Source organism: Phyllobates terribilis, unplaced genomic scaffold (assembly GCF_046119375.1).
Source record: "Phyllobates terribilis strain yellow unplaced genomic scaffold, ASM4611937v1 Scaffold_9__5_contigs__length_417890890, whole genome shotgun sequence".
Lineage (NCBI taxonomy): Eukaryota > Metazoa > Chordata > Amphibia > Anura > Dendrobatidae > Phyllobates > Phyllobates terribilis.
Genome location: NW_027362769.1, coordinates 299,933,672 through 299,955,671, shown reverse-complemented (window position 1 = coordinate 299,955,671; position 22,000 = coordinate 299,933,672). Strand labels below are relative to the sequence as shown.

The 22,000-nt window shown below is 45.0% G+C and overlaps 1 protein-coding gene across 2 annotated transcripts in view; it reads left to right on the top strand.

The window, feature by feature from the left end:
• LOC141162131 (acyl-coenzyme A amino acid N-acyltransferase 1-like) overlaps nucleotides 1-22,000 on the top strand; it is a 73,206-nt gene that overhangs the window by 35,675 nt on the left and 15,531 nt on the right. For both annotated transcript variants that reach the window (XM_073647896.1, XM_073647897.1), the window contains exons 2-3: nucleotides 312-805; nucleotides 3,466-3,668. In XM_073647896.1, coding sequence (XP_073503997.1) covers nucleotides 343-805; nucleotides 3,466-3,668 — 666 coding nt within the window. In that variant the 5' untranslated portion in view covers nucleotides 312-342. The remainder of the gene's footprint in view (nucleotides 1-311; nucleotides 806-3,465; nucleotides 3,669-22,000) is intronic.

Here is a 22,000-nt window from a genome sequence, read left to right as displayed (position 1 = left end):
ACAAGCAGGCAGCAGTAATCTGTGATGAATCCTGGCAACGTGTTCAGTTTCCCTTTAGAAATAGGAGAAATTAAGCATCATCAAAGTTACATTCAAATTAATGGCTGTCCATCTACATAATTAAAGTTAGGTCCTCCAGAATTCGAGATGATCTTTTTTTACCTTTTGTCCAATAAATGGTGATCCTCAACACAAGATTCTTCTCTATTAAATCAGAATTTGCTAATTTAAGTGTATGATAATGAGTTGACAATCCCTTTATTGGCTGAAGAATCTGGAAATACTTCACTTTTTGTGTCTTTTTTTTAAAGGTTTTATCTGCAATATTTTTATCTTCCAAAAATGGCCAACCTTACTGTTGTTCCTGAGAAAGGTTTGACTGATGAACCTATGCTTATTAAGGTGACTGGACTCCAACCTTCCCAAAAAGTGACTATTCGATTAACACTCAAGGATGACAAGGGTGAGCTCTTTCAGTCACGGGCGTTCTATGAAGCTGACAATCTAGGAGAAGTAAGCTTGGATAAAACGCCTGCAGTTGGCGGAACCTACCAAGGCATACATCCCATGGGTCTAGTGTGGTCATTGAAACCTTTAAAACCATTTCAAACTCCTATGAAAAAAGATGTTGAAAATTGCCCATTCCAATACACAGTGGATCTGATCGATAGTTTGGCATTAGGACTTTATGCTGATCCCGAGCCTACTCTATCCAAGACATGTACGAGATGGCATATGGCTCCGGGAATACAAAGAACAGTTATCCAAGAAGGGAAGGTTAGAGGCGCTTTATTTTGCCCTACAGGTAATGTAAAAGCTGCGCTATATTTTTACATATAAAGTGATTCAATTCCTTTCCATGTTTTCTCTCACTGCTAATTACTCATGCTTAATGGCTTCTTATCTCCTATAGTATAATATAGGATAGTAAATATAATGCCATTGATATTGATATGTGTTAAGCTTTAGACTTCACAAATTGTCCACTTTTGGGGCCATTTTTTTTTTTTCCTTCCTCTGCCTTCAATAGCCTGTGTGTTACACTGGCTGTTGGTGGCTGTTGCATGGGTTAAATGAGCATCTGTCAGTGAAGTCACAGTCCAATAGGAAAGTTTCTAACTCTTATTTGTCTCTGGGCTTGTGCACTTGGCCGTATTCTCGGTCCGAGTGCCATCCGACAAAACATTGGATCGCTCTTGGACGAATTTTTTTTATGGGAACATGCTCATGTTCTCTTTTTTCCATGGCCGACCCGATTTGCATAACTGACCTGAATATATGTTTGTGTAACTCCAGCCTTTTTCTGAGCTCTTTTCAGCTGATTTATGACCACATCAAAAGTTGAGTGTGCAGAGAAACAAAGAGCCTTTAAAAGCCAAAATGTGCAATATTTTTAATGAACCCCAATAGAAATAATGATTTTAACTCTAAATAAATGCAGTTAAGTAAGCAAGAATTTTTTTTTTCCCAGATGTGGACATCCCTTTTAAATTAGTAGATCCCAGAGGGTTTTTTTTTTAGGACTACAAAGACTGACAGCTTTCTTCCAGAAACATCATCACTCAGTCCTGTCTATTGGTTGTACCTGATATTGCCGCTTATCTCTTATTAATTGAATAGGGATGAGCTGTAATATCACACATAACCTGTACAGAGATGATGCAAAGTTTGTGGAGGAAAACAACTATGTTTTTCTAATTCTCAACAACACATTTAACTAGTGGAGTAACTAGCACTGATGCATAATTGGGACCTGGGCCCCCCGACATGTTGGTCAGATGTATGGGCCCTTGTGGCATTCTAAATCCCTTAAAGACATATGTCTTCACCCCCTTCATTATGTAGTAATGTCCCCCACCCTGTACTACTGTCCCACATCCTGGGCCTCTTCCAGGTATATATGTCCCCCATTCTGGGTGTTAAGTTCTGCAACTTAGAACTAAGGAAAAGGAGGGAAAAGCTGTCCCTGCACTGAGACTCAGCTTAACACTACGCTGGGGTGGGTGCCCTATTCCTTGTGAATAGCCCCACCGAAACTCCTGCACTGAACTCAAACGAAGACCTGAAGGAAGGGGAAAGGGTGTCCCTAAAAGATCTAAGGACTGGGAGCAAAAACAGGAGACTTCCTAAAAGAAAAGTGAGTTGCAGAAACGAAGATAAAAGGAAACAAAACTGATGGAACAAGAAGTCCCAGGATATCAATTGTCCTAAGCACAAAGAACTAACAAGGCAACTTAGCCAGAGCACAAGCGAAAACACTGATGTGCAGCGGGGAATGGGAGACAGGTGCTGAGTACTAAAGAGTGAAGAGATCACGTGACCAAGACACCCAGCACCAGAGGAAAAGACTAGAAGCCAGCAAACCACAGCAAGATGGCCAATAGTAAAACAACATAGATTCTAACACTGGGCCCCTTCCAGGTATATATCGTATTTAAGAAAAACAGACCAAATTTGATCAGTGATCAGATTTTCATCAGAGTTATCTGAGTTTTATCAGAGTTTGGTCCAATTTTTATCAGTTTTTCTGATGTGGGAAAAAAAAGTTTCTACACATTCTGTCTTGCAGTCTGTGAAAATCAGACCACACTCAGATGGCATTTGAGTGCTATCCGATTTTTTTCATGAACCCATAGACTTGAATTGCCAATTTTGATCAGACACTTCTCAACAGGTTTGCGAAGACCACTTGATCCGTGAAAAATCATGGACATGTGAACGGCACCATTCACTATTATAGGTACAAGTTCTATCCATGAAAAACATGGATAGCACTTGTATGCAAAACACTGACATCTGAATTGCACCCTAGAGTAGCAGGACATGTACAGGTTCTCATCTTCAGAATGTAAACAATGGGCCCCATTCATTAAAGCTTTCACTCAAGAATTCTGGCTTTGAAAAGCTACAAAATTTAGATGCAACTCAGAGTTGTGCCTAAATTTTGAACTTTTGGTGTCTTAACACCGATTTCTCCTAGCTCTGCCAAAAATGGGCGAAGTTGTGTCTTTATGGGGGCGTGGCGGGGGTATGACGTCACAGCTAATTTAATACATGACGAGCAGTGGCATTCCGTATGCCTGAAATGTCTCTCCAGTACCTGACTGGAGTAAGATTTCACCACTCGTCAGATGCTCCAAATTCATGAAGTAGCGTGCACCTCTTCATGAATCAGGGGCGTCTGACTCCAACATGCCTCCCCATCAAAAGTCGACGTGAACATCGCCGGTCTTAATGAATTGAGCCCAATGTTTCCATTTTCTAACACAAATTTATGAGTTATAAATGCACAAGGCAAACAAAATATGCACAACTCACTTTATTTTTATAAACCAAGTTTATCTGCTCAATTTTTTAAATCGATTTTAATGTTTGGCATCCGATGATTTTACTTTCTTGCATTAGTAAAGATACTTTAGTTCTGTTCATGTAAGAATGATGTTCTTGTATTTAATACTGTAATAGGCAAAGGAACATTCCCCGGCATCATTGACCTGTTTGGTGGAGCTGGAGGCCTTGCAGAATACAGAGCTAGTCTCCTTGCCAGTCATGGATTTGTGGTGCTCGCTCTGGCATATTATGGATATTCTGATTTACCGCGATCGTTTGAAAAACTACAGCTGGAATATTTTGAAGAAGCTGCAGATCTGCTTCTGAAACATCCCAAGGTATTAAGTGCTTCTTTTAGCCAAATATATTCATGAAGGTTCAGTTTCAATGGAGGATGAACAGAAAAAAATGAGTGTTTTTGGTAACTTAAAGTTGAGACATTACTGAACTATTTAGGAGTTGTGAAAATAGGGCTTTCGCTTAGGTTCCTTACAACAGCAGAACAGATGGGGATATTCTCCGTTCTACGAGCCGATAGGACAGGTGGAAATTTTACTTAACATCTAAACATTATATAAGGTGCCTCAGACTCCGACACCTTTGATAATCCATCCAGTCTATTCTCAATAATCACTTTTCAGTCTCCTCACAGCAGTATGATCACTGCAGATTTTTCCTTTTAACTCACAGGGTAGTTTCACTGGTTATACTGAAATTTTGTTTCCTAGCCTTCATGAAGGGTGTAATGGAGTCAGATGTGCAAAATTCATAAAAAGGTGTGCGTCCATGGGCCTGGAGGCTGGAGCACATCTCTATCACAATTTACATCACTTTTGTGATGTAATTTGTATGAATTTGTTGGCCACTTTTGTCCACATTTCGATCCCCTGCAATTTTTTTTTTTCAAACATTTTTTCAAATGATTAAAATATACAATGCATGTCAAAAGTTTGGACACCCTCATTCATGCAAAGGGTTTCTTTGTTCTTACTGGAATGTACAAATTGTAGATTCAAATTGCAGGCAGCAACACAACGAAGGAACACATATAGAAACAAGGAGTAAAGAACACATATTCTGGTTTGGTTCATATATGTGTCTTTATTACTTTTTACCATATGAGTTTCTTTATGGTTTTGCTCCCTTCAGTCTGAATCTACAATGTGCACATTCCAACATGAACAAGGAAAACCACTGATCAGGTGTGACCAAACTTTTGACTGGTACTGTATATTTTTCAAGATTGTACATGATTTTGTAGTGAGGATGAAAACTGTCTACTTTTAGAGGGGAAAAGGAGCATTTTCCTTTAACCCCTTCATCCCCGGGCCGGTTTTCACCATCCCGACCAGACCAAATTTTACAATTCTGACCAGCATCACTTTATGAGGTTATTCCAGGTATAATGTGTATAACCTGCGCTGCACATCATGTGCCCCTGTTTGGCTTTTTTTTTTTTTAAAAGACCGCATATATAACTGTCTAACATAGCATGAATCAGGTTATGTCCTGAGGAAGAAGTTGAGGATAACTAGAGATGAGCGGTGTTCGACTCGAACTGTTCGCCAATCTCAAATTCGAGCTGTTTTGGGCGGTGTTCGAGCCGTTCGACGAACACGAACAATTTGAAAAAAATTCGGCTGTTCGAGGTTATGTTCGATAACTGTTCGTGCTCCAAAATCATAACTGGATTTTTTCACAGTAATGCTGATAATCAATGTTAATACGCAGTTTGAGTGTAGAGTAGGCGGTGGGAGGGGCAGGGGATGGATCTCTGTTGAAATAATGAAGATCTCCATTTTTTTTCTCTTTCCCGCATTTACAGTGGGGAGGTGCAGTCTGTCAGCCTATCAGCAGCGCACACACGCAGCGAAGTGCTTTTTTTCACACAAGCAAGGGCATGTGTCCTTGGCTGTGTATGTCACATGTCCTAGCCCTATAAGACCCAGCCATTTTCCACGTCGCCACCATTTTCTCACTGCTGCAGCTGAGTGTTAGACGGCACCGCTGCTGCTGTGGGCGCTATACTTTCTAACTGTGTGAATTGCAAGCAAATTTGCTCTTAAATAGACAGATAGGTTGGAAGTAGGGACTAGTTGTAATTGCAGCCCTTTTGAGGGCTAGGTTACAGCATTTCCTAGGACTTTTTGCCAGGCCGGTCTGTTTTAGTGCTGTGCAAGTGTTTTTCACAGCATTTGGCTAAATCTAGCAAAGCAAATCCTTTTGGGCCTCTAGCAGTGTGTGTTAGTCAGTGGAGTAGCCTATCTGTGTTGCAAGCTACACCACCTGTGTATGTAATACAAATTTTTTACTGCACATAGCCAAGTAAAACCGTTTGGGCATAGTAGCAGTGTGTGTTACTCATTGTATTAGGCCATCTATACCAAGCTCCACCAGCTTTGAAATTAATAATAATTTTTAGCTGCATCTAGCCCAGAAAATAATTTTGGGCATAGTAGCAGTGTGTGTTACTCATTGTATTAGGCCATCTATACCAAGCTCCACCAGCTTTGAAATTAATAATAATTTTTAGCTGCATCTAGCCCGGAAAATAATTTTGGGCATAGTAGCAGTGTGTGGTACTCATTGTATTAGGCCATCTATATCAAGCTCCACCAGCTTTGAAATTAATAATAATTTTTAGCTGCATCTAGCCCGGAAAATATTTTTGGGCATAGTAGCAGTGTGTGGTACTCATTGTATTAGGCCATCTATACCAAGCTCCACCAGATTTGAAATTAATAATAATTTTTAGCTGCATCTAGCCCGGAAAATAATTTTGGGCATAGTAGCAGTGTGTGGTACTCATTGTATTAGGCCATCTATACCAAGCTCCACCAGCTTTGAAATTAATCATAATTTTTAGCTGCATCTAGCCCGGAAAATAATTTTGGGCATAGTAGCAGGGTGTGGTACTCATTGTATTAGGCCATCTATACCAAGCTCCACCAGCTTTGAAATTAATAATAATTTTTAGCTGCATCTAGCCCGGAAAATAATGTTGGGCCTGTAGCAGTGTGTGGTACTCATTCTATTAGGCCATCTATACTAAGCTCCACCAGCTTTGAAATTAATAATAATTTTTAGCTGCATCTAGCCCGGAAAATAATTTTGGGCATAGTAGCAGTGTGTGGTACTCATTGTATTAGGCCATCTATACCAAGCTCCACCAGCTTTGAAATCAATAATCATTTTTAGCTGCATCTAGCCCGGAAAATAATTTTGGGCATAGTAGCAGTGTGTGGTACTCATTGTATTAGGCCATCTATACCAAGCTCCACCAGCTTTGAAATTAATAATAATTTTTAGCTGCATCTAGCCCGGAAAATAATTTTGGGCCTGTAGCAGTGTGTGGTACTCATTCTATTAGGCCATCTATACCAAGCTCCACCACCTGTGTATGTAATAAAATTGTTTTACTGCTTCTAACCCAGCCAATCCTTTTGGGCTAGTACCACAGTTTGGCCACTTAGCTCTGCTCGGTTTTCATCCATCGTTTTTTGTGCAAACAACTACAGAGTTGTCAATTAGTTAACCACCAAAATGAGTGGCAAAAAGCCTGCTGCTGGTGGAAAGGGGAATAGGCGTGTTGGGAAGGGAAAAAAAGGTTGTGTCTGTGGGGTAGGTGTTAAAGCAACAGTAACATCTGCAGAAGAAAGACCATCTTCAGCCAAACTAAGATGTCTACTTCTTTTCGTGGACAATGTGATCCGATCCCTTTCTTACGGCCACGCCCATCGCTACAAAATCCAGATGAGGCACAAAAACAGCAGGTGCTTCAACGGATATCAAGTGCTCCTTTAAGTGGGCTCTCCTCCACCTCAACTTCAACATCACAAATACTCCAGTCCTCAGAGGTGTCACCCCAATCGCACTTGCTTCCTCACAGCTCCCAAGTCTCCAGCTGCCCATCTGAGTATGGGGTAGCACAGATGGTTGAGTCTGCAGAGCTGTTTACTCATACTATAGCCTGGGAATTAGAGGTCTGCTCCAGAGCTTCTGTTAATCCAGACGAGGAAATGATCTGCACTGATGCCCAGAATCTTTATGAGTCGGATCCAGGACCAGATGAAGAAGGTTCTGAGCATAATGTAGACCCTCATTCCCAAACTGTAACTCCTGTTGGTGGAGACAATGATGAAGACGATGATGAGACTCAAATACCTGATTGGAGCGACAACTTGAGTTTTCAGTCAGGGCAGGAAGAGGTTGGCTCTGAGGACGACGGGTGTGAGAACACACAGGGTGATGATGACGAGGTTGGAGATCCCACTTACTGTCAACCCACAGTCAGCCAGTCGATAAGGTCAGCAGAGGAGGTGGAGGAGGATGCTAGTGACGACGAGGTTAGGTTGCGCCTTCCTAGACAGAGACGTAGTACTGGAAGCACGTCAACAACTGCATCCTCAAACACAACTGTGCCTCTGACCACAAGTCGTGGTGGCTCTTCAGGTCGCATGGGCTCTAAGCCTTGCATAGCCTGGGCATTTTTTCAGATCGATAAGGATGACCCAACTCGTGTTATCTGTAACATTTGTCACCAAAAGCTAAGTAGAGGCCAAAAAATCCATAGTTTGAGTACTTCATGCATGAACCGTCACATGGATATGAAGCATAAGTTGCAGTGGGAAGCTCACTGTGCTACAATGCGGCCTAGCGGGCCGGGCCAACCACCGTCTGCCCCATCTTGTGCATCCGCGGCCTCTTCATCCTCTGTGACGGGGGGGACAGCAGTCACACATATTTTTGGACGCAGACCTGCCACCTCTTTACCCGCAACAGCCAGTGTGATTGGCAGGTCATCATTTCATTTGGAAGTGGAAACACCAGCTGGTGTTGAGCGCTCCCCGACACCGAGAGCACCACCTTTGGATCAAGGCAACCTAACATGTCCACCTGCATCTTCCTCACAGACCGGCAGTTTGCCGGGGACACCCTACTCATCCCCGTCTAAGCACAACAGCCAGCCCTCGGTCCCTCAGATGTGGACAAGTAAAAGACCATTTCCTCCTAGCCATGAGAAAGCTAAGAGGTTGAATTTCACCATCTGCAAGCTCTTGGCTACAGAAATGCTGCCTTTCCGCCTGGTGGACACAGAGGATTTTCGAGACCTTATGTCCGTAGCAGTGCCCCAGTACCAGATGCCCAGTCGGCACTACTTCTCAAAGAAAGGTGTGCCTGCGCTCCACCAGCATGTCGCACACAACATCACCGCTTCTTTGAGAAACTCTGTGTGTGACAGGGTGCATTTCACCACAGACACTTGGACATGTAGGCATGGACAGGGGTGTTACATGTCGCTGACTGGGCACTGGGTAACTATGGTGACAGCAGGACAAGGGGCTGCTGTCCAAGTCTTGCCGTCCCCACGAGTTGTGCGTCAATCCTCTTTATCTCGAAGTTCCTCCACTGCTTCTGCCTCCTCAACCTCCTCTCGGGTCTCCACCTGCACCCAAAGCCTGTCTGGTAATGCACCCGCTTTCTAACTGCGCAGAAGGAATCCTGCACACCTCCTTACTATGCTGGCAGCAGGGCTCAACGTCATCAGGCGGTTTTTACTTTGAAATGTCTGGGAAATGTGAGTCACACAGCTGAGGAGTTGTGGTCAGCTCTGGAGAACCAGTTTCATGAATGGTTGTCTCCACTGGACCTGCAACCAGGGAAGGCCGTGTGTGACAATGCTGATCAGGGACCTATGCACCCTTCTGCACAGTTTTGAAATGGCGACGAAGATGTTTAGTGCTGTCGATGCCATTATCAGCATGACTATTCCGGTGATTTACATGCTGGAGCACACGTTAAACAGAATTCGGAGTCAGGTGGTGGGACAAGAGGAGGTGGAGGAAGTAAAGGAGGAGGAGCTGTATGCAGAAGGGCTAACATCTGCAAGGTCCAGACGGTCGGCAGCACAAAGGCGGCAGGCATGGGAGGGTGGGGGAGAGGGATTAACCAGGGCGCATGGTAGCAGCCAAACTGTTGAGGAAGGTGCAGGAGCCGAGGAAGAAGTGGAGGACGAACTGGCGATGGGCATGGAAGACTCATCAGATGAGGGAGACCTTGATCACATTTCTGTTGTGCGAGGTTGGGGGGAGAGGGCAGAGGAAGGAAGCATGATTCTTACCTCGCCACCAACACAACAGGGACTTGGTGCTCCTGGATGCGCAAGACACATGAGTGCCTTCTTGCTGCACTACCTGCAACATGACCCTCGGATTGTCAGAATTCAAAATAATCCTGACTACTGAGTTGCCACACTCTTAGATCCCCAGTACAAAAGTAAATTTGCAGAAATAATTCCTGCCACAGAAAGGGATTCACGCATGCAGGAGTATCAGCAGAGACTGTTGCAGAATCTTACATGTGCTTTTCCACAAAACACCAGTGGTGCACGTAGTGCATCTCACAGTTCTAACTTGCCAACCGTGGGACTGTCGAGTCTTCAGCACTCAAACCGTAACAGAAACACAGTATCTGCTGGTAACAGCAATTTTGTGCAATCATTTCACCACTTTTTTAGCCCATCCTTTGCAAGGCCACAGGAGACAAGAAGTCTGACACATAGTCAACGCCTAGAGACGATGGTACAGGAGTATCTCCAAGTGAACATCGAAGCCATGACAGTGTCACTGGACCCTTGCTCATTTTGGGCTTCCAATCTGGAAAAATGGCCTGAGCTCGCCACTCACGCCTTGGAGATCTTGTCGTGCCCTGCAGCCAGCGTTCTCTCTGAACGTGTGTTCAGCGCTGCTGGTGGTGTGCTGACAGATAAGCGCACGCGGCTGTCCACTGAGAATGTAGACAGACTCACGTTCATAAAGATGAACAAATCATGGATCCGCAAGGACTTTTCTACCCCTGTGTCATCCTGGGGAGAGTAAAAGCTTGAGGATTTGGTAAAATCACCTCACCAACCGTTTTAAGCAACTCCGGGGCAATTGATGCCACTTAAGTGGTGTCTGTGCCACAAATTTTTGGAAAAAATGGAGACTCTTTTTGGAGTCCCCTTGCTGTGTTTTACGTGATGTTGGCATCGTAAATTACAGGTGGGTTGGGTCTTTCCCCCCCCACACTTTTAACCATAAGAAACTACATACACTATGTCTTGGGGTAACACAGATGGTTGAGTCTGAAGAGCTGTTTCCTCAGAGGTCTGCTCCAAAGCTTCAGTGTCTGCTAGTCAGTGTAGTAGCCCAGCTGTGAAGCAAGCTGCACAGCCTGTGTATCTAATAATAATTTTTAACTGCATCTAGCCTAGGCAGACTGTGGGGACCCCCAACCAAACCCAGACGCTCAGCCCCCCTACCGCCCCCCTTTCATTGACAATACAATCATGTAACTCTTACAACTGGATGGGTGAGGATCGGTCACAGCTTTATTAACTGTTTATACTCATGACATTAGAAAGGCATTTTATTTCTAAAATAATTCAGCTTGTTGCAGCATGCCCTGTGTCTCCACACCGGCAAGTTGGCCAACAAGTGTAACTCTCCAACATGTCCTTTCTATTTCCAGGACACGGAGGATCCTGCGTACTCGTATGCAGGACTCTGACCCCCATCCATCACTCTTAACGCTTGTTCCACTCCGTCCTGGAGTCCTGACAGGAATATGTCCAGTCCGATATCCATTAAGTGAACACCGTCGGGCCGTATGAGGCCTGCTTTATCTCCTTCCAGTTGTCGGTATCGTATCACTACACCGCCTCTGTCTCTTATAAATTTTGCCATCCAAATATTTATTAGCCGCCTTGTCCGTTCAATGCCCGTGATGTCTCGGGCACCTTGCCATACCACTCTCGGCACAATCTCTGACCATACTATAGTTATTTTTGTGAAAAATTCTCTGAAGCGCTCAGTGTCTAGTTTCATTATTGCCATTAGTTATGCGCTCTTGTGATAACCTATGTCATTTCCCCCGGCCTGTATAACTAAGATGACCGGACCTCTTGCCTCTCTCCCTACCTTGATTACCTCCATTAGTACCTGTGGCCATTGCAGGCCTCTAATACCTCTCCAGTTGAAATATGTGTTATGAAACTCAAATTTCCTCCCGCCTGGGCGGACTTTTGCCCTTTTTTCTGCCCAATATATATACGAGTGACCTATCACCCACACTGTTGGCTTAGCGTCACCTGTAAAAGAAACAAACCACGTTAGGATAACAAGTCCGGTCTTATGTATCTCGCCAAACACGTGGATCACCATCTCCCTATCCCCTGAACTTCCGTTTCTGACAGTCCTGCTCTTGCTGCTTCCATGGCCGCGCCTATGCGGAATGAGTGTGTCCCATAATCTTTGGGGTGGTTTCCTGCCGATGTTAGGCATTTATTAAATATAGCTTGGAACTGGTATCTTGATAAAGGCGTTCCATCAATGTGTGATAGGAAGAAATTACTTTGTGATCTGATGGTTATATATGTTTTTACTATTGTTACCTGACTCAGCGTACCGTTTATGGGTTGTAGAAGTACCCAAGTGCCCCTGCCCGCTGGAACCGTTTTCGATTTGCGTATGTGACGCGCCCCCTGGGCCGCGTGGGGAACCCGGAACTGGGCCCTTTTTGTGGATGCTGGGGGTTGTAGTCTCCGTGGCGGCGACCCGGTCCCGTGGCTCAGGGTGGTCAAACCAGTGGCAGTCTTTATAGGGTTTTTGTGGTTTAATGTCCGACTACGCCACCCGTGGATTGCGGTCAGGGTGTACCGCCGCTGCGAGGCAGTCCGCTGAGGCTGGTGTGGTGTGCACAGCTAAAGATGGGATAACTCCCCACGGGAAGTGTATGGCCTCAGGGCAGGGAATGTGGATGATGGCAGTGATGGTGCTCGGGCGTCCCAGCACTAGTAGTGCTGTATGCGGTGAGAAAGCACAGAGACAAGGTATTGCAGTTCAAGTTCTTTACTCACAGTTATCATCCAGGTCACTTGTGCGCAGGTAGGACCACCCGAGCTGTGCTGCATCCACCAGGCAGGGGGCTCGGTCAACCCCCAGGTAATTCCGGAGTGTGGCACACGACTCCCTTCTATCCTTTCGTCAGCCGTGCCCCACCAGTGACACTACTTCTGTCCAGCTGCCTCGGGTCTTCTCCTGGGAGGACTGGGTGTCCACTTCCCTGACCCTATGTGGTGTGCCTTTCTAGTAGGTGTAGTGAGGGGCCGCACCAGTAAATGGTCATGACCGCCGGTCATTGGTTAAGGATTAGTCGCCTCCACCAACTTGGGATCCGGCACCCTGTTCTGCCAACCCATCACCCGCAATCTCCTGGGTCCTTAGGGTTCCTTCTGCTTTCGTGTCTCTGGGCCCTTCTACACTTTGGGTACTTCTCTTTCTTTGCTGTTCCTTTCTGTTTCTGTTCCTTTCTGCTGGCTCTGGTCTTCCTCCTAGGCCTGTCTCGTGGAGCTGGGCCCAGACTGAGCCACAGCTCCCTGTCAGCCCTCTCTGGCTGAACTCCTCTTCTCTTCTCCTCCTGACTGAAATGACCCAGAACTAAGATGGTGCCCACCTTTTATACCTCCCTCCTAGTGTGTATGAGCCCAGGTGACTTGCAACCAATGGGCTCCTACCTATGCCCAGAAACCGTCCCCTCCTGCTCCTACATCACTGGGTTTTCCTCCCCCCCTCCCCACTCCAGCCAGGGACATGATCTGTCGTGCCTGCATTACTGTACTAATGGGAGCACCGTTGAGCTGTCCCCCGGAAATGGGGTGTGTGTGATGCATGCAGCTAACTGAGTCCCGGTCCACACACCATCCTTACCCGGGAGTGGGATATCACACCTCTGGTTGAGGTGCAATACCTCTGTTGCGACCGAACCCTCGGGGCGCTACATATGCGTAGACGTATTGCATTATTGGCTATGACAACGTCCTGGTGTAATAAGCCTCCACTGGTGGTAATTTTGGATTGAGGGACTAATTCGCTTATGCATAGCGCCCCGAAGAAGGCAATCGCAAATGCAGTAGACAGTAGTGTTGCTTCGAATTGTGAGTGTCATGTTAATGGTGTTAGGGATATGATGTGAGAAATCAGTTTTAGTGACACGGGACGGGACGTCTACCCTCCTGACTTGGCTGACCCTTTTCCACCCTTTTATGGATTGTCTGATGATGAATCTCTTTGTCACATCTCCCCAATTCAGTAGTTGGAAGTGAAATGCTACTACGGTCAGCCACCGCTGCGCTGACGCCCCTGATATGCCCCTCATCATTAGCTGGTGGAGAAATTCTATGGTGACTTGTTCACATTGGTCAACCCGTCTGCCTTCTACTAGTCGTGTCCACTCTTCCCATGCCCTACCGTATGCTTGCCACATCGACGGGGCAACTGACGATCTGATTAATGGCATCAACTATTCGCCACTAGATACCATAGGGAGGCTGGGCAACTGTTGCCCGATGGGTGGGCGCTGTGGAGGAGCTCTGTGAAAATCTGCCAATTGAATTGTGATAAAGCGTTAGCAGCAGTGTTAGACCCCTCAGCATCGTGGCTAGCGCGGACCCATACATTGTGTTTTAGGCACAGGAATGCTAGCCGGCGTAGTAGGCCTAGCACTGGGAGAGACGATGATGCCATATTATTAATGAAGTGCGCTATGCTGGTGTTTTTTGTTATGAAGCGTATGATTTTGTTAGCCAGGCACGTGCCCCATATTTCTATTGCTACCACTATTGGAAACAGTTCCAGGACTGTCTGCTTTTTTGTCAGCACTTGTTCTGCCCAATACGGAGGCCATAAGCTTGTGCACCATTGGTTATTTAGTATTGCTGCATATCCACCTGATTCTGCCGACCCAGTGAATAATCTTAGTTCAATGTTGGACTGTTCTGCTGACATAAATAACGTGTGACCGTTGAATGATTATAAGAAGGTTTTCCACACCTCTAAGTCCGCCCGTAGCTGCCTGCTGATTCTGATTGTATGACTCGGTTTAGATGCCCCTTTTGTTGCGGGCGATAAATCAAGAGAAAAAACCCTTCCGACTGGCATCACCCGGCTCGCAAACACGAGGAGACCTAGTAATACTTGCATCTGCTGTAGTGTTACTTTCCATACTGCGCAAAAAACCTAGATCAGGTGTAATGTTTTGGTATTTTTTCCCATGGGAGGCGGAACAACCCTGCTGTGGTGTCGATTTTGATGCCTAAGAATGATATCTTTGTTGTGGGGCCTATGGTTTTGGTTGGGCATAATGGGACTCCAAACCGACGGGAGATGTTTGTGAATTCGTTGAGTAAGGGGCAGCGAAAGTGGATGACCAATCGCTACGGCCCGCGGAGGGGCCACCACAGTCAGTGAATCCTTCCTTATTTAGTATAGAGTCTACCAATACTTCGGGCGGAGTAGCCCAGCTGCGAAGCAAGCTGCACCGCCTGTGTATCTAATAAGAATTTTTTACTGCATCTAACCCAGCCAATCATTTGATAGTATTGCTAGTAGCAGAGTCGCATGGCCTGTCTCGTGGAGCTGGGCCCAGACTGAGCCACAGCTCCCTGTCAGCCCTCTCTGGCTGAACTCCTCTTCTCTTCTCCTCCTGACTGAAATGACCCTGAACTAAGATGGTGCCCACCTTTTATACCTCCCTCCTAGTGTGTATGAGCCCAGGTGACTTGCAACCAATGGGCTCCTACCTATGCCCAGAAACCGTCCCCTCCTGCTCCTACATCACTGGGTTTTCCTCCCCCCTCCCCACTCCAGCCAGGGACATGATCTGTCGTGCCTGCATTACTGTACTAATGGGAGCACCGTTGAGCTGTCCCCCGGAAATGGGGTGTGTGTGATGCATGCAGCTAACTGAGTCCCGGTCCACACACCATCCTTACCCGGGAGTGGGATATCACACCTCTGGTTGAGGTGCAATACCTCTGTTGCGACCGAACCCTCGGGGCGCTACATATGCGTAGACGTATTGCATTATTGGCTATGACAACGTCCTGGTGTAATAAGCCTCCACTGGTGGTAATTTTGGATTGAGGGACTAATTCGCTTATGCATAGCGCCCCGAAGAAGGCAATCGCAAATGCAGTAGACAGTAGTGTTGCTTCGAATTGTGAGTGTCATGTTAATGGTGTTAGGGATATGATGTGAGAAATCAGTTTTAGTGACACGGGACGGGACGTCTACCCTCCTGACTTGGCTGACCCTTTTCCACCCTTTTATGGATTGTCTGATGATGAATCTCTTTGTCACATCTCCCCAATTCAGTAGTTGGAAGTGAAATGCTACTACGGTCAGCCACCGCTGCGCTGACGCCCCTGATATGCCCCTCATCATTAGCTGGTGGAGAAATTCTATGGTGACTTGTAATCTGGCTTGTTCACATTGGTCAACCCGTCTGCCTTCTACTAGTCGTGTCCACTCTTCCCATGCCCTACCGTATGCTTGCCACATCGACGGGGCAACTGACGATCTGATTAATGGCATCAACTATTCGCCACTAGATACCATAGGGAGGCTGGGCAACTGTTGCCCGATGGGTGGGCGCTGTGGAGGAGCTCTGTGAAAATCTGCCAATTGAATTGTGATAAAGCGTTAGCAGCAGTGTTAGACCCCTCAGCATCGTGGCTAGCGCGGACCCATACATTGTGTTTTAGGCACAGGAATGCTAGCCGGCGTAGTAGGCCTAGCACTGGGAGAGACGATGATGCCATATTATTAATGAAGTGCGCTATGCTGGTGTTTTTTGTTATGAAGCGTATCATTTTGTTAGCCAGGCGCGTGCCCCATATTTCTATTGCTACCACTATTGGAAACAGTTCCAGGACTGTCTGCTTTTTTGTCAGCACTTGTTCTGCCCAATACGGAGGCCATAAGCTTGTGCACCATTGGTTATTTAGTATTGCTGCATATCCGCCTGATTCTGCCGCCCCAGTGAATAATCTTAGTTCAATGTTGGACTGTTCTGCTGACATAAATAACGTGTGACCGTTGAATGATTATAAGAAGGTTTTCCACACCTCTAAGTCCGCCCGTAGCTGCCTGCTGATTCTGATTGTATGACTCGGTTTAGATGCCCCTTTTGTTGCGGGCGATAAATGAAGAGAAAAAACCCTTCCGACTGGCATCACCCGGCTCGCAAACACGAGGAGACCTAGTAATACTTGCATCTGCTGTAGTGTTACTTTCCATACTGCGCAAAAAACCTAGATCAGGTGTAATGTTTTGGTATTTTTTCCCATGGGAGGCGGAACAACCCTGCTGTGGTGTCGATTTTGATGCCTAAGAATGATATCTTTGTTGTGGGGCCTATGGTTTTGGTTGGGCATAATGGGACTCCAAACCGACGGGAGATGTTTGTGAATTCGTTGAGTAAGGGGCAGCGAAAGTGGATGACCAATCGCTACGGCCCGCGGAGGGGCCACCACAGTCAGTGAATCCTTCCTTATTTAGTATAGACTCTACCAATACTTCGGGCGGAGTAGCCCAGCTGCGAAGCAAGCTGCACCGCCTGTGTATCTAATAAGAATTTTTTACTGCATCTAACCCAGCCAATCATTTGATAGTATTGCTAGTAGCAGAGTCGCATGGGCTCTAAACCTTGCATAGCCTGGGCATTTTTTGAGACGTCTAAGGATGACCCAACCCATGTTATCTGTAACATTTGTCACCAAAAGCTAAGTAGAGGCCAAAAAAACAATAGTTTGAGTACTTTATGCTTGAACCGTCACATGGATATGAAGCATAAGTTGCAGTGCGAAGCTCACTGTGCTAAAATGCGGCCTAGCGGGCCGGTCCAACCACCATCTGCCCCATCTGTGTCATCCTGGGGAGACTAAAAGCTTTAGGATTTTGGAAAATCACCTCACCAACCATTTTAAGCAACTCTGGGACAATTGATGCCACTTAAGTGGTGTCTGTGCCACAATTTTTTGAAAAAATGGAGACTCTTTTTGGAGTCCCCTTGCTGTGTTTTACATGACGTTGGCATCGTCAATTCCAGGTGGGTCGGATCTCTACCCCCCTTTTAACCGTAAGAAAGTACATACACTATGGCTTGGGGTAACACAGATTGTTGAGTCTGAAGAGCTGTTTACTCATACTATAACCTGGGAATCAGAGGTCTGCTGCAAAGCTTCAGTGTCTGCTAGTCAGCGGAGTAGCCACCGCCTGTAGATCTAATTACAAATTTTTAACTGCATCTATCCCAGGCAACACTTTGGGCTTAGTAGCAGTGTCTGCTAGTCAGCGGATTATCCCAGCTGTTAAGCAAGCTACACCACCTGTAGTTTGGACACTTAATTTTTTCAAAGGAAATGCTTCGGGCCCCCGGGACACTCAGTGAAGAGCATCGGGGGAGGCACCCCAAGGCACAGGGGCTGGGACTGGCGGTAGGACGCCTTGCAGTGGACCGCCAAGCTCGATCCTTATAAAAGCTTTTTAACTGCAGCAGCTTTAGTGGACGCTACTGGAGCTGGAATTACGCGGCTGCTGGCATCAGACTTGCCCTCCAATAGATCCTTGTAAAAGGATTTAAAGTGTACTCATTCAAATTAGAGAGACAATTTAAATTACAGAGCATAGACCTGCCTCCACCGCCGGGGGGCTCGACCCACCAGTGGACAGGCACCAGTATTGGGAGAGGGGGGCTGGCCGTCAGGGTCCACCGCAGCTCTGGCACAAACCCGGCGACACGGAGGTCGCACGGGCAGGAACGGACTGGCCGTGTCGGCTTCTCACTTTTTTGGCTTTAGAAGGGCATGACATGCCTATATCTGTGTCTCCCCCTCCTTTTACTCCTCCACCTCTTTCTTTTCGCATGACTATATTTACTTGTCACTTTTCCATGTGTTAGTTGTGTCTTCTGAGCAGTTTGTCAGGTTTTGGACACCTTTGAAGGTGTTTTCTATGTGTTTCTATGTGTTTCTATGTGTTTTTGTTTGCCTGCCATTGGTTTTAACGGTGTTCGACGGTGTTCAATGAACAGTTCGACGAACATACCGGTGTTCGACGAACCGAACCAAACCCGAACACTACGGGGGTGGCTCAACACTAAGGATAACTTCGAAACGCATTGACTTGTAACCGTTTTAATAAATTCCATTTATGAATACATCGTTTCCTGGAATTCCATCAGCAGTGCAGGTTATACACATTATACCTAGAACAACATTTCTTTCAGTCTGAAGACCTGTGTCCTGCAGGAGCTGATCTATGCTATTGAATGGTTGCATATATGCAATCACACCAGATGAGCGTATACACTCTGATATCCACTTTTTTTCAGTTTATCAGTTAAGACCCTATTTGCGCTTGTTTTGCTCCCCAGTATTTCCACTGCACTTTATGAGGTTATAACTCTGGAATGCTTCAACATATCCCAGTGATTCTGAGAATGTTGCTTTGTGATATCTTGTACTTCATGGTAGTGGGAAATTTTGGTCGATCTGATTTGCATTTATTTATGAAAATATAAAAAATGTGGCAAAAAAATTTGAAAATATCGCAATTTTCAGCTTTTGATTTTTTTCCGCCCTTAACCCCTTCCCGACATGCGCCATACATGTACTGCTCTGCGGGAGTTGCTTTCCTGCAAAGAGCAGTACATGTAAAGCACAGTGATAGGGCGGGCTCACGCTGAGCGCCACCGCAATCACATGCGGGTGTCAGCTCTGTGTGAGAGCTGACACCCCGCAGCACCGCCCACAATCGATGTTAGCACCAATCGTGGTCGTTTAACTCCTCTGATGCCGCTGTGAATAGTGACAGCGACATCGCAGGGCGTCGCAGAGGCAGTGGGCTCCCTCTGCTATCCCATCAACACAACTCGATGTGATCTGAAAGTTTGATAATGATGTCCCACCCTGGGACAATGTAAAAAAGTAATAAAACATTTAATAAAAATATATTTTTTTTAAATCACAACATAAAGAAAAAAAATAGAAATAATATGAATCCAATAAATATATTTATCTGTGTAAAAAAAACAAAAACAATAAAAGTACACATATTTGGTATTGCCGCGTGTGTAACGACCTGACCTATAAAACTATCCCACTAGTTAACCCCTTCAGTGAACACCATAAAAAAAAAGTAAAAAACAAGGCAAAAAAGAGCTTTATCATCATACCGCCAAACAAAAAGTGGGATAAAAAGCGATCAAAAAGATGCCTGTAAATAAATATGGTACCACTGAAAACGTCACCTTTTCCCGCAAAAAACAAGCCGCCATACAGCTCTGTCAGCAGAAAAAGAAAAAAGTTACAGCTCTCAGAATAAAGCAATGGCAAAATAATTATTTTTTCTATAAAATAGTTTTTATTGTGTAAAAGCGCGAAAGCATAAAACAACTATATAAATGTGGTATCGGTGTAATCGCACTGACTCGAAGAATAAATCTGCCTTATCAATTTTACCACACGCGGAACGGCATAAAAAAATCCCCAAAAAACAATTCCTCAATTGCAGGATTTTGTTCATTCTGCCTCCCAAAAAACGGAATAGAAAGCGATCAAAAAATGTCATGTGCTCGAAAATGGTACCAATAAATACGTCAAATCGTCCCACAAAAAACAAGCCCTTACATGACTCTGTCGGCCAAAATATAGAAAAATTATAGCCCTCAAAATATGGCGATGCAAAAACTTGTTTTTACAATAAAAAGGGACTTTTAGTGTGTGACAGCAGACAATCATAAAAACTCTATATAAATCTGGTATCGCTGTAATAGCACCGACCCGAAGAATAAAGTTGTCTAATCACTTATAAAGCATGAGGAAAGGCATAAAAAAAAATATAAAACCAATTCTTCACATGCTGTTGATTGGTTCTTTGTGCCTCCCAAAGATTGCAGTAAGGCTCGGCTCACATTTATCCGGCGCTCTGCGCTGAGTGCTTACACCGGGGTTTCCATGTAAATCTCTGAAATATGTGATTCCGATGGGACCCCCAGTGGAAGATTCCCTGTAATGAGACAGATGGAGACACTGTGGACGCCGTCTAGCCTATGATCCCACGGTGTCCGTCTTTTTATTAGGCGTGCATAAAAGTGCCGTCAGACACAGTTCTGTGCACTTCTGAAAACAAGGATGACGCTGAACAGAGGCAAGACGGAGTCCAGACTAACTCTGCTGCCTCATTATAGTGAATGGATCCCTTGGGGATTTAATCTAAATCACATCACTCGGAGATTTAGATGAAAACCCCGATATAAATGCTCAGCGTAGAGCGCAGGAAAAACGTGATCCAAAAGGTTATGTAAAATGTTCCAAGTAAAAGCTTCAACTCCATTCACAAAAAAAGCCCCCACTCTGGTCCGTCATCTGTTAACAATAATATAGGGGCTTCCACATTACTGGTAGCACAAAGGCTCTGGAAAAACTAAATGGTGCCTCGCCCTCCAAAAGAAATCCAGCGAATTCTGGGCTCCCAAATCCAAATGTCCTCCTCCATTCTGCGCTCCAGTGTGTGTCTAAACCGCAGTTAATGTCCACATGTTTGGCATTCCTGTAGCAATGAGAGCCTGCCTAATTTATGGGTGCATGTCTACAGAAGAGCTGGGCATAATGTACTGGTCACTACAACGTACTGGTCACAACAGCGTACTGGTCACTACAACGGCAGTTTGCAGTCTTCACTTAGCAACATCCACTGCTGCTTGTTTCTGGAAAACACCCATGGAGTCAAAATCTGCACTACATCTGTAGATAAATTCACTAAGGGGAAAAAAAACAAAGACAAAAGCAAAATACACAAATATCTAAAAGTAAATGGACAAATCGCACAGTGCATAAAAATAATACTAAATAATAAAGGGTATTTAGTTAACATAAATTTTGATCAAAATAATATGAAAGTCATCGCCACGTCACGGCAACCCTTATGGGACTGTCCTAACTCTAATATTAAAACCTTACCATTTGTCAAGTGACATACATATGGATAAGGGCAGAGAGACTGAACCCTTAGTAGAAACATGGACCTGAGAGGCAGAATGAACCTTTCAGCTCAGACAAAGGGCGGCTACACCCTTATATGCACTAAAGCACATTAGACTACAAAGAAAAAACCTGGGAGTCTGAACTGAAACGTAAATTGATGTGCATGCAAAATATAAATGCATGTTCATATAAGGCCATTAGACAGAAAAAAAAACAAAGACAAAAGCAAAATACACAAATACCTAAAAGTAAATGGATAAATCGCACAGTGCATAAAAATAATGCTAAATAATAAAGGGTATTTAGTTAACATAAATTTTGATCAAAATAATGTGAAAGCCATCCTGCCACGTCACAGCAACCATTATGGGACAGTCCTAACTCTAATATTGAAACCTTACCATTTGTCAAGTGATATACATATGGATAAGGGCAGAGAGACTGAACCCTTAGTAGAAACATGGACCTGAGAGGCAGAATGAAATGATAAATTCACAAAGGGGTATAATTTCCAAAATGGGGTCACTTGAGGGGGATTCTGCTTTCTGCTCTACTAGCACGTAGGGTCTCTGTATATGGAGTCCGCAAACTATTCTAGGAAAATCTGCGCTCCAGGAGGCAAAAAACACTTCATCCCTCCCGAGTCTCGCCATGTGGCTAAGCAGTACTGTACAGCCACATGTGGGGTATTTCTACATTCAGCAGAAATTGTGGGACAATTTTTGTGCCATTTTTACCCATTTACCAGTGTGAAAATGTAAAAACTGGGGCTAAAACTAAATTTTTGTGGTAAAAAGGTAATTA